Source organism: Acanthochromis polyacanthus, chromosome 3, assembly GCF_021347895.1.
Source record: "Acanthochromis polyacanthus isolate Apoly-LR-REF ecotype Palm Island chromosome 3, KAUST_Apoly_ChrSc, whole genome shotgun sequence".
NCBI lineage: Eukaryota > Metazoa > Chordata > Actinopteri > Pomacentridae > Acanthochromis > Acanthochromis polyacanthus.
The window spans coordinates 20402771-20419875 of NC_067115.1; the positions used below are offsets into that span (position 1 = coordinate 20402771).

Below are 17105 nucleotides of genomic sequence, written 5' to 3' on the forward strand. Positions count from 1 at the left end.
TTCTCTGGCAGACTGTCAGTGACTCATGACAATTAAGTATCTGTGCTTGTTCCTCTTTAATTTATTGCAAACTAACCACGCTTTTAACCAACTCGTCCCTTCCTCTTTTGTGCACTAAGCACTAAAAAGCTTTCAAACCCACAAAAGCTGTAAATTTTTGTACAGTTGTGAAAGTACTAAATACGGTGGCCGAGACCCGCCATCGCTGCAAATAAAACAAACGCTGCAAATAAAAAGAAACACCGCTGCAAATAAAAAGAAACACCGCTGCAAATAAAAAAGAAACGCTGCAAATAAAAAGAAACGCTGCTGCAAATAAAAAAGAAACGCTGCAAATAAAAAGAAACGCTGCTGCAAATAAAAGAAACACTGCAAAAAAAAGAAACGCTGCAAATAAAAAAGCCACAACGAAAGTGGATTACTGGGGATTATTTTTGCCGATACACCGGTGTGAGAAGAAGAAGACGAAGAAGAAGAAGTAGAAACAAGAACAGGAGTACGACTTGGAAAACAAACGAGAAAGTAAGTGAAAATGTTAGTGTTTAATGTCACTACGTCTAATTTTTAATGTGTTATCTGGTTAGGCCATGTAGCCCCAGGTTTGAAGGTTTGAAGTTGAACTGGAGGATGCCGGTGTGTTGTTAGCCGTCAGTTGTTTCCACCCGGATGTGTTTTCGTTCCGGACTCATTCATTCTGTCCGCTCGGGCGGACGTGCGCCGGCGGCAAAGGATGGTTCGCCCGGGGCGCAAATCTAGCCAGGACCGAATCTGTGTGTTTTTCTGGGGTAGACACTGTTCTGGAGTGAGAGCGTGCAGTGGAACATACTACTGTGTTTTGCTGCGTATTGGAGTAAAGTTACCAAACTCGATTGTCCTCTCGTTGGCCGAAGCTATTTGCAGCAGCGTTTCTTTTTATTTGCGGCGTTTCTTTTTTATTTGCAGCGTTTCTTTTTTATTTGCAGCGGTGTTTCTTTTATTTGCAGCGTTTGTTTTATTTGCAGCGTTTGTTTTATTTGCAGCGATGGCGGGTCTCGGCCACCGTAACTAAAGTTCCACAACTGATTAAGAAAATTCAAGTCATGCTGCTTTTTCTGTGGTTGGTTGTGCCACTTTGAGAGCTTCGGTGTCTCTGTCTCTGACACTTTTCACATAAAGAAGTATTTCATTTGGAAGCATTGTGAACTGCTTTTCATCAGATATTTAATTAACATTAACCAGACAGTAGTGGAGTGCAAATGAGGACATTATATTCAAAAAGGCAAACACACACACTTAGCAGTAGCTTTTTTTTATGTGAGAGCAATAATGGTTTTATGTGCTGGGCATAAATTCAATTATGTCGCCACCCACTCAAGCCACAAGAACACAAATCTAGAAGAGAGCCTATATGGTAAAATAAAGAGAGAAAATAAGATGATTTTATTTCTATTATTTTAAAATTTAAGACATCACTTCTCTGTAGACACGCACCTACACACTACGTAGCTAAGTTAGTATTTACACAATACATCCTCTTATTCTGAAGTGTTTGTTTTCAGAGCATCAGCCTTGCATGTTAAAATTCACCTCTACTTTCTTTTCCACTCAGTCTGTGCTATGAACTGTGGCAACAATCCCCCGACAAGCTCCACTTCAGCTTCTTTTGTTTCTCCATATGCAGTTCAAGTGATCTGTACATCACAAGGCCTAATCCATAGCTAGACACCCTTGAATACACAGCCACATGCTAGCATCTATTCACGCACACCGTCCCTGCCCCTGGTCGTCAGGTTGCCATGGGCAACGGCATGGTGACAGGCAATATCTGAGGTGGCCTCATCCAGACCGAGCAGCTCTCCGCTTTATAAGAAAAGAACTGCAGAGGAAGAGAAAACAAAATGCCGCTCTTTGTTTTTTACTGATTGCTATCTCAGTTTTAATTCCTCATAACCTGTCTGTTCAGAAACAAAGTTGCTGAGCCCTTCTTTGCCCTAATTTTCTGTTTCTTCTTTCCAATGACAATCACCAGGTTCTATTGGTAGATAGAATGTTTTTACCTGAAAATGCCACCCGTGATCCATAAGGGCACGGCTTCAATTTTTGATGAGGGAAAGGAAACATTGAAAGAATACGAGATTTGATCTGCTGTAAAAAAATTAAAATGTAAAATAAATAAGAGGGTGTCCTGTGAATATAGTATATACAAAAATATACAAAATAGACACCAAAAATAAACACAAAACTCTTGTCTGTTTAAGTTCACTTATTTCTTTGGTGGGCAGTAATTTGATATATTGCGTTGGTTATTGCACTACAATTACATGATATTTTGCTGCCTCCCAGAGGTTTTTTCAAGAAGGTACAACTCATGGCAAAAAAAAAGAAAAATACTAAAAACATGACCTCAGATGATCCTATGACTTCTATAAAAGCATTCAATAATTTGTGAGCTAAGGGCTATATTGTATACATCTTTATTGATTTTCCCTTTGTCCTTAACACAGTAAAGCCTTTCTTGCTGTGGCAAAGTTTTATTTTCAAATCTATTACAGGTTGGAAACATTACATTTGCAAATAAATGCACAGAGAAGTTAGTTTTCCTGGCTCCTGTTGCCACATCAGTTAGAGCCTAATTTCAAAAGGTTTCGAAATTCCTTCTGGTCTTTTAATTACTAATTGCTAAATATAGCTGAGCTCTGCAAGATGTTCCAGTTGTTTGCCATCCACTGAAAATGAGTTTTATGAGGACATTTTGTTTTTCTAAACTGGCATTGGTTTTTGGAGCATTCTCAAGTTTTTCATGGTTGTTGTTTTGGTCTTAGCAACACATGCTGACTCCTTGCAGTCTGACCATCTCATTCAATTAACAGAGACGCTTTATTGCACTTAATTCGTGTTCTTGGCCTCCTTTATGGATGAGGGTTCACCATGTTTAACTAACCATGTGTAGTGCAGCTGACAGAGAGACAGAGGAGGTCAACATGAAATGATTATTAAAATTCCTGTCAACCTTCCACTCATCCAATGATTTTTGTTGTGTTTTTTCACTGTGCTTATGTAACCACAGTGTGCTTTTTTGTTTGTTTTACATGAGTTGGTTCACTGGCATTTTCTCAAAGGTTTTGGAAATATTGCTACATCCAGCACCCTTGCTGATATTGACAATTCTCCATTAAGACACATTATAGATGCTAAATCCAATTAAAAAAAAAAAAACTCTTATATGACACTAATTAGTGTGATGTCTCTTTCCTGCTCTCCTCTGTTCTATTTCTACAAATAGACAAGGTAATCTGAATGCATGCCTTTTTTCATTTACTGCTTTAGACTCCTATTAACCAACTAATTCATTTCTCTTTATCTTCACTACTGCTCCAATTCTCCAACAGCAGCCTGCATACAATGAGCGCATTAGCGACTTGAATCTGCCCTCTGTTCTGCCATATCCCAATCGCCACTTAACAGAATACTTGTCCTTGCAGCAACGAACTTTTTTAATATATCTATCAGTGCATTTTCTCTATTCGAGTATGGAGGCAGAACGACTCATTGCCAGATATCTTTGTGCTGTAGATCCTGTAGGATTCAGCCCTAATTCAGAGAACTAATTTTAATAATTTCCAAAGACCGAGAGTTCTTCACAAGTGTTCTGAAATTATAAATCACTTATTCTCGTTCTCACCGTCCTTTCAGAGACATTACATCACCCACAGGCCATGATTGTTTTGCATTCGTTTCTCTTCTAGTGACATCTTAAACTTTCTCTCGTTACCATACCCTCCTAAATTAGTTGTCATAGGTGCCAAGCCTTAATTAGACGACAAGTAAACACAGCAACAGCACTGCTGCTTCACACTCAGCTTAGCTTAACTTCATGCTGCACAGCACAGCGGCTATATACACTGCCAGTCAAAAGTTTGGACACACCTTCTCATTCAGTGGTTTTCATTTAATTATTTTGCTACATTGTACATTAATACTGAAGACATCAAAACTATAAAAGAATAAATATGAAATTATAAACAACAATTATGAACAAAAAGTGTTAATCTTCAGTATTAAACTGCAATGTAGAAAACAATACAAATAAATAAAAAGCACTGAATGAGAAGGTGTGTGAAAACTTGAGTGCGTTTAACTATGGTGTATCAGCACGAAAATTTCACTGTTTTCACACTTTGACACTGACTTTTCTGTGGCAATGTTACAAGGAAGAACGTTCTCTGCTGCTGTTATGTCCGTAATTTTAATGTAACAAAGTTCCTTTTTTGTGTCTGACTGCACAAAAAGTTGTGTGGAACTTGTGATTTATTTTAAAGACCTCTCACAGCACATTTTGTCTTCTTATTCACATCACATATACTATTTAGTACTGGATTCATCTTACTTTCTTTATTGGCTGAAGTATCTATTTGCCATATTGAGATACCAGCTGTGTTTTCAGTCGCTTTTTACATCATTGCAGTAAAATTTCTTGCACTGTTGTCTGTTGTTCTTTCTCTTAAACACAAGATGTCGCACTCCTGTGTGAGACCATCATAGAGAATGTAGTTGTCTTATTTCTGCTTGTAGCGATCCCTCTCTGTCCTCAGTTACACCACTGTGTCAGTGGCTTAGAAGGCCAATTGTTTATTTATTTGTTTTTACAAAAATTAGTTTCAGACATTTTTCACACAGATGTGCATGAGTGGGATGCACTGAGGGAGGATCCACTATTAGTCAGTTCTGCTTTTATTGTTTTAAACATTCGATATACATACATACATATATAAATGATTTGCTGCTCAAGCGTTCTGGTTAAAAATCAGTTATTCAAACTGCAGGCATTTCAATTTGTCTGCAATTGTATTTTTATTCTTTGGCTTAAAATCAGGAACACTGGCTTTGAAATTATGCAAGATTGATGAGTTTTAATGATCATATTTACACTAGTGCTGCTGTTTAAAGACGAGTTAGCTGCTCTCGAAGGACGCGACTGATTTAGTGTGTGTCTCTCTACCTGCAGAATGCTGGAGTACTTTTTAAGATCAGAGTGGTTGGAGGATCTGCAGCCTATAGCTACCTGTCCCCACAGGACAGCAGACCGCTGTACCACCCTGCAGTTGACAGGTACGCCACACACACCTACACTCACGAGAGTAAAACAACATACTGTACTGTCCATCTGTCCAGATGGACACATGTATGTAAACACCTTGATTACCACTATCCATTTTTCCTTTATGTGGTCAATAATGCATGTGTGACAGCCACATATACACCGATTTGCAACCATACCACGTACAGGTGAAGTCAATATTGTTGAGCATCTCATTACAGAGCAGTGTTCTGCTGGAAAACCTTGGTTAATGGCATTTATGTGAATGCTATATCGACACACAGCTGTAATCCCCACTGTACCATCTTCATGCCCTGATGTGTCAGAGCTGTTGCGGCTGACCAGAACTGAACAAACACATCTGAGTCATACATGCACACTGAAACCTGTTGCAAATGGACTTGGCGTTGAAATGATACACAAATGAAAAAGTGTCATGTAAATAATAGACTGCAGGTGAAAGTGCCGTCACAAATGCCGTCACACCAGTAAATAATCATGTGAGCAAATTAAACCTGCAGTACAAACAACTACACAAATTCATATTCCCAGCCACATCTGCAGGTTGTTCAAATGCATTACGCAAAAAGCTACAGTTACCTTCAGAAACCAGTAGACCTTAATAGGATAATAGGCAATAGGTTGTGTTGACAGTGTGGCGATAAGGGCTTTTCTTTCCTTTGTTAATGGGGACATAAAAGTGTTACCATACAGCAGAGCAGCTCAGTATAAATCTCCCAGATCAGGCCTTCCACAAAGCAGCAAGGAAATGACATCGTCTTCCAGGTTAGACTAGATATTCAGCAGGCAAGCATATGTGCCTTTATCTAATCCAGCACATTTTTTTCCCTTCATTTTTTTATTGGTTTTTAGGCAGTACAAAACAACAAATCAAGACATATGTAATGGGTGTATGAAAATAAAGTAAAAGAGGATAGTTAAAATCGCATGCTCTTACAATGCATGGGTTTGAGTCTGCCGAACCAGGGACAGTGTAGTATAACATTTTTTGGGTATGATGTGTTAAAAGTGAAAGATGAAATAATCATGGCAAATGCTATTAAGCCGATGAGTAGCGTTAAAACGTGTGAAATATATAATAATGAATAGTCCAGTAATCAATGATGTTTTGATAGTATTGTGTGTGTCTGCGGAGGAAGGATAAAAAACCCTTGAAGCTGTGTATGTAGAAGTGAGAATGTCTGGAAGGTTGGTGTGCAATCATAAAGTATAAGGTGTATTTTTGGTGTATAGACAAATCACATGCTTTTTAGAAAAACAAAATACAGAGTACGCAAACCTAATGGTGTATACTTAAGGCAATATAACTGTTTAAAAAAATGTATAAGAAATAACAACACATAGCGTTGAAACATGCATGAAAACTGTCACAAAATAATAGGGGTAAGTCTGCAGGGGTGCTAGGGCAAAGTCTGAACATGTCTGAGCATGTTCTCTGCAAAGCATGACCTGATGATGAAATATGATTTCCCGGTGACATGATCTGAACAATGGATTTAGAAAAATATAATGTTGTCAGTACTGTCTATCAAAAATATATCCTATAGATGAGGGCAAATCGAATAAATTCGATTAATTTGCTTTTTTAATACCTGACGATTTGAAAAATTGCCAAATCGTAAAATCGAGGCGAGCTTAAATATACAACAATACAGATTCTTCTTCTGCCTTTCACGACTTGTGCACTGGCGTTTGCTTCCGCCTCTCATCTTCTTCCACCAAAACACTCTCACCCCCGTCATGGCAGACACAACAGCAGACGAGGAGTTGGTCGTGAGAAAAGGGCCTCATGTTACATCGATTATATGGAAGTGGTTCAGCTTTGACAAGACTGACACAGAGCAAACTACTGTAATGTGCAAGGTTTGCAGAAGTACCGTGAAAACGAAGAGTAGCAGCACAACTAACCTCTTCAGCACCTCCAGAAGAGGCATCCTAAAGAATGGGAAGAGTGCTCGCAGCTACGGGAGTGCTGCATGGCTAGCACTAGCCATAGCAAACAGACCGCAAAGGAACAACAAAAATCGATTAAAATTGTAATCGTCCAAGATTACTAAAAAAATCGAGATTTTATTTTTTGGCCATATCGCCCAGCCCTACTATAGGCGAAGAAAATTGACCAGCTCTCACAGCATAAAAGATGATGCACAGCTCAGTATGTTCAGTATTTCTTGCAGTGACATCCACTGCTAAGAACTGCTTTGGAGGTTTTTTTGTCGACATAAATTCTGCTGCCATTGAATGACATTAATGGAGCTGAGGTGCTTGTTGGAAAGAATTCTCTCCCATACCTCTGCTGAACTTACCAATAAGTTCAAGTTCCCATTCTGTTTTGTTTGTTCTAATCAAGTATGTTTACCTATTTGCATACAGGCAAATTGTAAATGTCATTTGACCAGCTTTATGCATGCCGATGTACCTTCAGAATACAGATAACTTGTGAAAATAAAGACACTGCAGTATAAGATCATAGACTGTATACTGTTGTATACAACTACATGACAGATCCCTTTTTTGTTTCATTTTGAGTTTAAAATGGCTGATACATGATGTCAATCCAGGACTCAGATGTGATTGAAATTATCCTGCTGCCACTGTCTATGTAGTATGTGCTTGTCTGCGTCACGTAGTATACAATAAAACTAGAAAGCACAAATGTTAGAAGGACGCTCACTGCAACCAGAGCAGCTCTATAGCTGCTTCATGACAGCAGCACAGATTTTAGCCTTAGCTGGTTTTCTGGTTATCAGGCTTTTGAAGATGATACAATACTATCACAGAATAGACAAAGATAATCAGATCTTTGTGTGCATTTGCGTTTTTCTTGCTGTGCTGTAGAGCTCTGAAGTTCTGCGGGCCGGGGGGACCTCCACATGTGAAGCTTGTTGTCGAGTGGGAGCACAGCTCTAAAGAATGGTAAGCATTGTGCACACTTGTACTTCCAGCAGAGTCTACACAATGTACCTTAAAAAACCATGAAGTCACACACAGTTTATCTATTGTGGTGTTGTGTATTTCTGCCTAATTCCCACAACACACATTGATTCAGTTTGGTTCTGTCAAATACTCTCCCACTGATTCAAACACTGTATTAAAACCGCTGCGACTGAGTGGGAATAAAACATATATTTTGTGGTAAAGTCTGTTTGGCAGCATCCAGGAGGAGGTGGTGAAGGATGCAGAGAGCGTGAGGAACCAGCAGCAACAGCATCTTCAGCAGCACAGCTGTACCTTGGACGAGTGCTTTCAGCTGTATACCAAAGAAGAACAGGTGAGACTGAACACAACACAACTATCAAGTAAACATGCTGCTTTTCTCATCCAGTAAACCCAACCATCTGTGTATTTCTTAGAATGTAACGGAAAAACGCGCGAAATCTGTACAATTGCTGCTAAATCTGTACTGAAGCGCAAACTTACAGTTAACTACCTTCCAATTCCCCGAAGCCTCATGTTTTTAAAAGTTTGATGTTGCTTCCCTCATTATTCTGTAATATTTAACAGCGAGCTTTATTTTCAAATGCAATCTTAGACAATCTTGAGACACGTGTTCACATTATTTTCTCATTTTAATATATAGTGTTGTTAGGTGGGGGTCTGAAAAGCAGCACAGAGTCAGTGAAGATGAGAGTGAAGGCAATTTACTTCATCTAAGAAGCAAAAATGAGGTTGTCAACACGAAAGCAGTAATCTGGGTAAACAAACTGAAGAGACATGGCTGGACCACTAAGGTGATATAGACAGAAGTTGAAAGGTCTGGTGTGTGTGCTGAGGAATGATTGAGATGAATAGCAGCGCAGTGGTGATCAGGTGATGCAGAATAGGCAGGACTGACAGATGTGTCAGGTGAGAAAAAACAGGATCTTGAGTGAGGGAGGTATTAGTACTGATGTCTGGAAAATGGAGTAAAAAAAAAAAAGCAGATATTAGGGGATGAGGCATCTGGTAGAGCTTTTACGCTGTGTACCAAGAATGAGTCCTAAACACTGCAGGTCAGAGTGGTCAGGCTTTGGTGCTTTGCTGTATGCCTTTCTCTCATCCTCCCCTGTTTTCCTGCCTCTTTCATGGCCTTGTACAGACACAAAAGAGCATGGCAAAAGTTATCTTTAAAAAAAAAAAGTAGTCGGGTGACGACCATAGCTTGTGTAAAAGCAAACCAAAGAGCCATTGATGCAACTGTAAAGCTGTAAGCGAAAGCCACACTTCAAGGGAAACTACTAATTTAAGACATCAAGGCTGGCTCTCAATTCTTGGGGACATTGCTGCACATGTAGAAGAAAAGAATAAAATGTGTTAAAGTTTGAAGTTTCAGAGGCAAATGTGTGAAGTCCAGTAAATCACCTCAAATGTCATCACTTTGCTCATAGTCTGTTCAGACTGAAGACTACAATCTGCAGGTGTGGAGCAACTCATTGTTCAACTCAGTCACAAGTCGCAAGCAGAACACACCAGCATTTTTTACTGAGCATTCACCCAGCAGTGACAATATACAAAATATACAATCAGACATATACAGTACACAGCCAGAAACGATCAAACACGAGTTTTTGAAGTGTTCACTCAAGTAGACTATAAATTGATTCCATATATCATATTAAATTTCTTATTTGGTTTTCCATCGTATACTTTAAATAGTATCGTCATGCATTTTTCAGTAGTTTGGTAAAAAATCACAAAGATCATTCTGGGGTGCAGCATACCTCATTTTTATTGGTGCCCTAATTTCTCTGAGATTCCAATAATGGCGTACTTACCGAAAGTACAAGTCATAAGAGTGGTAATCCCATTGTTAGCTTTGTGTCACGGCTTAAAATAACACCCAAATGTCACTGAGAAAGGCAGGTAAATGTGACTCGTAGCTTATTGAGCAAAATTTTATTTGCAGGACTGGCAAACGTCAAGAGCCAAATTTACAGGTTAGGGTTGAATAGCTGGCAGTAATGAAAGGCAATGTGGAATGATTTGAAGATCATGAGCAGAACAAATGAGTGAGGTGGATGCAGGTGAATAGAGAAGGAGGGGAATGGAACAGGTGAGAGTGGCCAGTGTGAAGCAACAGGAAAGTTTTCTAAAGGCAACATACGACGCAAACAGGAATGAAGCTCTGAGACGCAGAACTGTGACAGCGAAACATGTCAAGCAGTAGCTGTCGAAAAATATAGAAATGGCCCTGCAAGAGTGTTAAGTGAATGTTAAAGCTACCCACATCTTTGAGATGAACTGAGTGTCCAACAAATGGAGTTTTTAGGCCTGAACGTGTCTGTGAAATGTCTGGACACATGCTGATATTTTAGTTATTTGTGAGTAATTTTCATGTAGCTGTTTTTTATATATTTTTTTTATCTGTATTTCAAGATTTATTCACCTGTTTCTTATGTATTATGAGAATTTAGAATTATTTTGGGGAGAAAAATCTGAAGTTTTGCATTTTAATGTTTGTTTGTATCCTTCATTAAAGTTAATGGAAGTTAACTGGAAACAACACATTGTGTAATTACAATGAGTATTCATGCATAAATAATGCAGGCTTCAAAATTCAGATAAAAATTCAGTGGCTGTGAGCCGAGTGAAGGAAAGTGTGACTTCATGCTGTATATTGTAAAAGAAAAGTGTTTGGCAAATATAATCAACACGAGCAGGAAATAAAGCCCAAATTATTTCTAGAAACCAATAATCTTATCAGCAGAGGCAGAAATAGGCTGCCATTCAGATCTGACAAACAGCTGTGCCTCACTTGGCATGTTTTCTGCTTTCTTAAGATGGTGACTCTCATTTACAGATACACACGTGGACAAAATTGTTGGTACCCCTCAGTTAAAGAAAGAAAAACCCACAATTCTCACTGAAATCACTTGAAACTCACAAAAGTAACAATAAATAAAAATTTATTGAAAATTAAATAATCAAAAACAGCCATTACTTTTGAATTGTTGATTAACATAATTATTTAAAAAAACAAACTAATGAAACAGGCCTGGACAAAAATGATGGTACCTCTATAAAAGATTGAAAACTATTTGACCAGAGTGACATGATTAACTCAGGTGTGTCATTTAATTGACATCACAGGTGTTTCCAAACTCATAATCAGTCAGTCTGCCTATTTAAAGGGAGACAAGTAGTCACCCTGCTGTTTGGTGAAAAGGTGTGTACCACACTGAACATGGACAACAGAAAGCGAAGGAGAGAATTGTCCCAGGACATCCGAAAAAAAATGATAGACAAACATCTTAAAGGTAAAGGCTATAAGACCATCTCTAAACAGCTTGAAGTTCCTGTGACAACAGTGGCTCATATTATTCAGAAGTTCAAGACCCACGGGACAGTAGCCAACCTCCCTGGACGTGGCCGCAAGAGGAAAATTGATGACAAATTGAAGAGACGGATCGTTGGAATTGTATCCAAAGAGCCCAGAGCAACCTCCAAAGAAATTAAAGGTGAACTCCAAGGCCAAGGTACATCAGTGTCAGATCGCACCATCCGTCGTTGTTTGAGCCAAAGTGGACTTCATGGGAGACGACCAAGGAGGACACCACTGCTGAAAAAACTCATAAAAAAGCCAGACTGGAATTTGCAAAAATGCATGTTGACAAGCCACAAAGCTTCTGGGAGAATGTCCTTTGGACAGATGAGACCAAACTGGAGCTTTTTGGTAAGGCACATCAACTCTATGTTCATAGACTCAAAAACCAAGCATACGAAGAAAAGAACACTGTCCCTACGGTGAAACATGGAGGAGGCTCAGTAATGTTTTGGGGCTGCTTTGCTGCATCTGGCACAGGGTGTCTTGAAAGTGTGCAAGGTACGATGAAATCTGAAGACTATCAAGGCATTCTGGAGAGAAATGTGCTGCCTAGTGTCAGAAAGCTTGGTCTCAGTCGCAGGTCATGGGTCTTCCAACAGGACAACGATCCAAAACACACAGCCAAAAACACCCAAGAATGGCTGAGAGAAAAGCGTTGGACTATTCTAAAGTGGCCTTCTATGAGCCCAGATCTGAATCCCATTCAACATATGTGGAAGGAGCTGAAACATGCCATTTGGAGAAGACACCCATCAAACCTGAGACAACTGGAGCTGTTTGCTCATGAGGAGTGGGCCAAAATACCTGTTGACAGCTGCAGAACGCTCATTGACAAATACAGAAATCGTTTAATTGCAGTGATTGCCTCAAAAGGTTGTGCAACAAAATATTAAGTTATGGGTACCATCATTTTTGTCCAGCCCTATTTCATTAGTTTGTTTTTTTAAATAATTATGTTAATCAACAATTCAAAAGTGATGGCTGATTTTGATTATTTAATTTTCAATAAATTTTTATTTATTGTTACTTTTGTGAGTTTCAAGTGATTTCAGTGAGAATTGTGGGTTTTTCCTTCTTTAACTGAGGGGTACCAACAATTTTGTCCACGTGTGTACTTGCAGAGAGAAATGTTGCAGTTTTTGCTCCACCACATTTATTGACATCTTTACTTGCTATTTTATTAATACCTCAGACTATAGAGCAGATTTTTGGCCTCCCCTCTTTGTTCACAAGACCTATGATACTCTAAGTTGCCTCGTAAACATTCTAAATCTAAATCGGGACCCGTGTAATCTTTCCTCTTATGACCCTTTCACACTGTTGAGGAAACTGCTCGCTCTAGAAATGGCTCAAATAGCGCACCCACAGTCCTGTTGAAGTTTTGCAGTTTTTCTACTGACAAAGGGGATGTTTTGAGTATGTACGCTTTGATATAAGAAGGATCTTAGAATAATAAGTACCGTATGTCATTTGATTTACCCGTTCTTTTACTTTCCCTGTACTTGCAACTTAGATCTGAGTGTCATGTTATTATAGATGTAAAAGCTCAAACTAGCAAGTTGCCTCCATTACAGTGGGGAGTTGGACTGGTTTACCTGAACTGTACATCGAAAAATCCTAATCACAAATGTATCATTTGTCACATTTTCAATTTTATACACTGACTCTTCCCTCGCATCTAGAAAACTTCATCTCATGTAACTCAGAGCTTTTCCAATCCGCCATGTGTGTGCTCTCAGCTTCTTGGGCTCCTTTATTGATCGGCATTTGTTGTGCTTGGCATGACCTTATTTTTGGAAAGCACCATCTTCAACCTTATCAGATTTACTTGGTGTGAATAAACCCTGTACTCTCAAACTTTTGATTTTTAAAGATACGTCTTCACTGACTCTGGCATCTTCCAAATCTCATTTATTTTCAGACAGTGCAGCAACAAAAAATGTGAGCGTTTAGATGGGATCCTCTCTGTTCACTTGCTCATAGATGACGACTGTGGTCCTTTTTGAACGTAGTGCACATTAAGCAGTCTACAGCTAGAATATCTGGGGCTAAATAAAGCAGCTTCAATCTATGTACAGTATATTAGGTATTATTAAAAATCAAAGTGCATTCTGTTTTGTTATTGTTAATCTGCATGTGATGAGAAACTGTTGTCGAATGGGAATGGCCTCACTTAGACTGGCTGGTTGCACATTGATAGTCTGTTGCTGTGATGATTATTGCTTCTTCGGAATAAAAATAATTGATAAAAAAAATCAAAGTCAAACAAAATAGTGTAGTGATAATGTAGTATAGCCTTCAGTTCTAAGTATTATAAAATATTCTAGACATATTTTTGCTGACTTTTTCCAATCACAACTTTTCGAAAAAGTTGTTATAGAGTTTGTTTTTTTTGTTTTCTTTGTAGACAGTAATTATTGATAGACTTCTTGCAGTTTTTTTCAGGGTAATTGCGTCAGTTTCATGAGCAAATGCCAAGTGTGTAGATTTTTTCATTCTTTATGTTTTTGTTTGTTTTTATTGATGTCTCAGCATTTCCAGTGTACTTTGATCAATAGGCTTAACTCTTTTTCTCCTGGCCTTTGATATACACACGTGGACAAAATTGTTGGTACCCCTCAGTTAAAGAAGGAAAAACCCACAATTCTCACTGAAATCACTTGAAACTCACAAAAGTAACAATAAATAAAAATTTATTGAAAATTAAATAATCAAAATCAACCATCACTTTTGAATTGTTGATTAACATAATTATTTAAAAAAACAAACTAATGAAATAGGGCTGGACAAAAATGATGGTACCCATAACTTAATATTTTGTTGCACAACCTTTTGAGGCAATCACTGCAATTAAACGATTTCTGTATTTGTCAATGAGCGTTCTGCAGCTGTCAACAGGTATTTTGGCCCACTCCTCATGAGCAAACAGCTCCAGTTGTCTCAGGTTTGATGGGTGTCTTCTCCAAATGGCATGTTTCAGCTCCTTCCACATATGTTGAATGGGATTCAGATCTGGGCTCATAGAAGGCCACTTTAGAATAGTCCAACGCTTTTCTCTCAGCCATTCTTGGGTGTTTTTGGCTGTGTGTTTTGGATCGTTGTCCTGTTGGAAGACCCATGACCTGCGACTGAGACCAAGCTTTCTGACATTAGGCAGCACATTTCTCTCCAGAATGCCTTGATAGTCTTCAGATTTCATCGTACCTTGCACACTTTCAAGACACCCTGTGCCAGATGCAGCAAAGCAGCCCCAAAACATTACTGAGCCTCCTCCATGTTTCACCGTAGGGACAGTGTTCTTTTCTTCGTATGCTTGGTTTTTGAGTCTATGAACATAGAGTTGATGTGCCTTACCAAAAAGCTCCAGTTTGGTCTCATCTGTCCAAAGGACATTCTCCCAGAAGCTTTGTGGCTTGTCAACATGCATTTTTGCAAATTCCAGTCTGGCTTTTTTATGAGTTTTTTTCAGCAGTGGTGTCCTCCTTGGTCGTCTCCCATGAAGTCCACTTTGGCTCAAACAACGACGAATGGTGCGATCTGACACTGATGTACCTTGGCCTTGGAGTTCACCTTTAATTTCTTTGGAGGTTGCTCTGGGCTCTTTGGATACAATTCCAACGATCCGTCTCTTCAATTTGTCATCAATTTTCCTCTTGCGGCCACGTCCAGGGAGGTTGGCTACTGTCCCGTGGGTCTTGAACTTCTGAATAATATGAGCCACTGTTGTCACAGGAACTTCAAGCTGTTTAGAGATGGTCTTATAGCCTTTACCTTTAAGATGTTTGTCTATAATTTTTTTTCGGATGTCCTGGGACAATTCTCTCCTTCGCTTTCTGTTGTCCATGTTCAGTGTGGTACACACCTTTTCACCAAACAGCAGGGTGACTACTTGTCTCCCTTTAAATAGGCAGACTGACTGATTATGAGTTTGGATACACCTGTGATGTCAATTAAATGACACACCTGAGTTAATCATGTCACTCTGGTCAAATAGTTTTCAATCTTTTATAGAGGTACCATCATTTTTGTCCAGGCCTGTTTCATTAGTTTGTTTTTTAAAATAATTATGTTAATCAACAATTCAAAAGTAATGGCTGTTTTTGATTATTTAATTTTCAATAAATTTTTATTTATTGTTACTTTTGTGAGTTTCAAGTGATTTCAGTGAGAATCGTGGGTTTTTCCTTCTTTAACTGAGGGGTACCAACAATTTTGTCCACGTGTGTAAGATTGATTGAAGTAATTATCAGTATTGACTAAAATCAAACATTTTATCATGACAGATTTTTAGTGATATATTTCTCCAACTCCTACCTTAAGCATGAACTTTTGTATCTGTCTTTTTGACTGCAGTTCTGCATCATTAATGTACTGCGGAATATTTGCCAAACATCCTACACCTCTCTTGCAGTCAGATGCGCACTTCCCCCTCAGGGATCAATGCCGTTTTTCTGATTCTGAAAATGAGTTGTAAGAGTTCTAAATGTTTTGCAAGCAGCAGCAGCATCCCCGAGCTTTTGCACATGCCTCAATTACTAATTACTACACAATTATCTGGATGCAAAGCACCTTAAAAAGCTTTATCAGAGTCTTCCTTGGGAAATTGGTGCTGGTTAAATGGCAAACATTTTTCACACTAAATGCTGGTTTGATTATTTTGTTTGGCTTGTTCTTTACTTCACAGCAATTTGTAAAAAGTCAATTAGTAAGCATTTGTGTCCTTACTTTTGAAGCATTCATCACTGTACTTTTAGTGACTGAAACTTGTAGCAATCCTCCTGCAAAGCAAGATTTCAGTATTTGAAATCACATTTTTGTATGCACAAAACATAATTAATTCACTGAGTTTGGAAATGTTTTGATGAATAGAGATCTGGAGTTGCCTCTTGTCTTACCAAACGCATCCTTTTTCCACTTTTTTCATGTTGGTTCTTCCTCGAGGTGCAGCTTCACGTTAAACAGACAGGAGTCACGACGTTTTCTGCATCCACAGTGGCTAAGATCAGTAAAATCACGAAGGAAGATACCTGAAAATTGTTGTAGAAAATCTGCATTTATATTTCTGGAGAAATGCACCTGCTAATCCAAATCTTTACTCATTAGTTTTGGTAATCTATGCCTGGTTACAAATATATATGTACAGTATCCGGGTTATAGCACCAGCATTAAATTATTCTTCATACACTAAAAAGTCAGTGTTCAAATTAGTAAAGTTTTAAACAATGCCCCCCTCTACTAACTCAGACAGCAACAACAAAACTCTGAAGTTGCGAAGTTAAACTATTTGTTCTGCTTTTGTTTCATGGCCTACTGCTCGCCACCTGTTCCAAGCTCCGTTTGCAGAAGAAAAGATGCGAGACTACGGCTTTTTTTGCCCACAACTGCTGTTTTGTAATGTTCAAAGACAAAATGTGTCTTCCTTATTGATGTTCAGTCTATTATTGCTGTTACTGTCACAGCAAATCAGAGACTCAAGCGCAGACAGCAAGGACAAGCAAGTACAAGAATAGGGTTTATTATAAGGTTTACATAATATACAAGTTATGCAGAAAACTAAAGGATGAACGTCGCCAGGGAAAGTGCAGAGTCGAGCTAACTTCGGTCTGCATTCAATATGCCAAAGCACAGAGCTCCAGTATTTGCTGATGAAAAACATTTTCATATCTTACACAGTGGTGAAAAAAAGTTCAACTAATTTTTATA

General features: G+C 38.6%; 1 protein-coding gene across 1 annotated transcript in view; it reads left to right on the forward strand.

Annotated features, from left to right (window-relative positions):
• usp43a (ubiquitin specific peptidase 43a) overlaps positions 1–17105 on the forward strand; it is a 146433-nt gene that overhangs the window by 101837 nt on the left and 27491 nt on the right. The window contains 3 exon segments of the mRNA XM_022199008.2: positions 4985–5088; positions 7937–8014; positions 8240–8369. Coding sequence (XP_022054700.2) covers positions 4985–5088; positions 7937–8014; positions 8240–8369 — 312 coding nt within the window.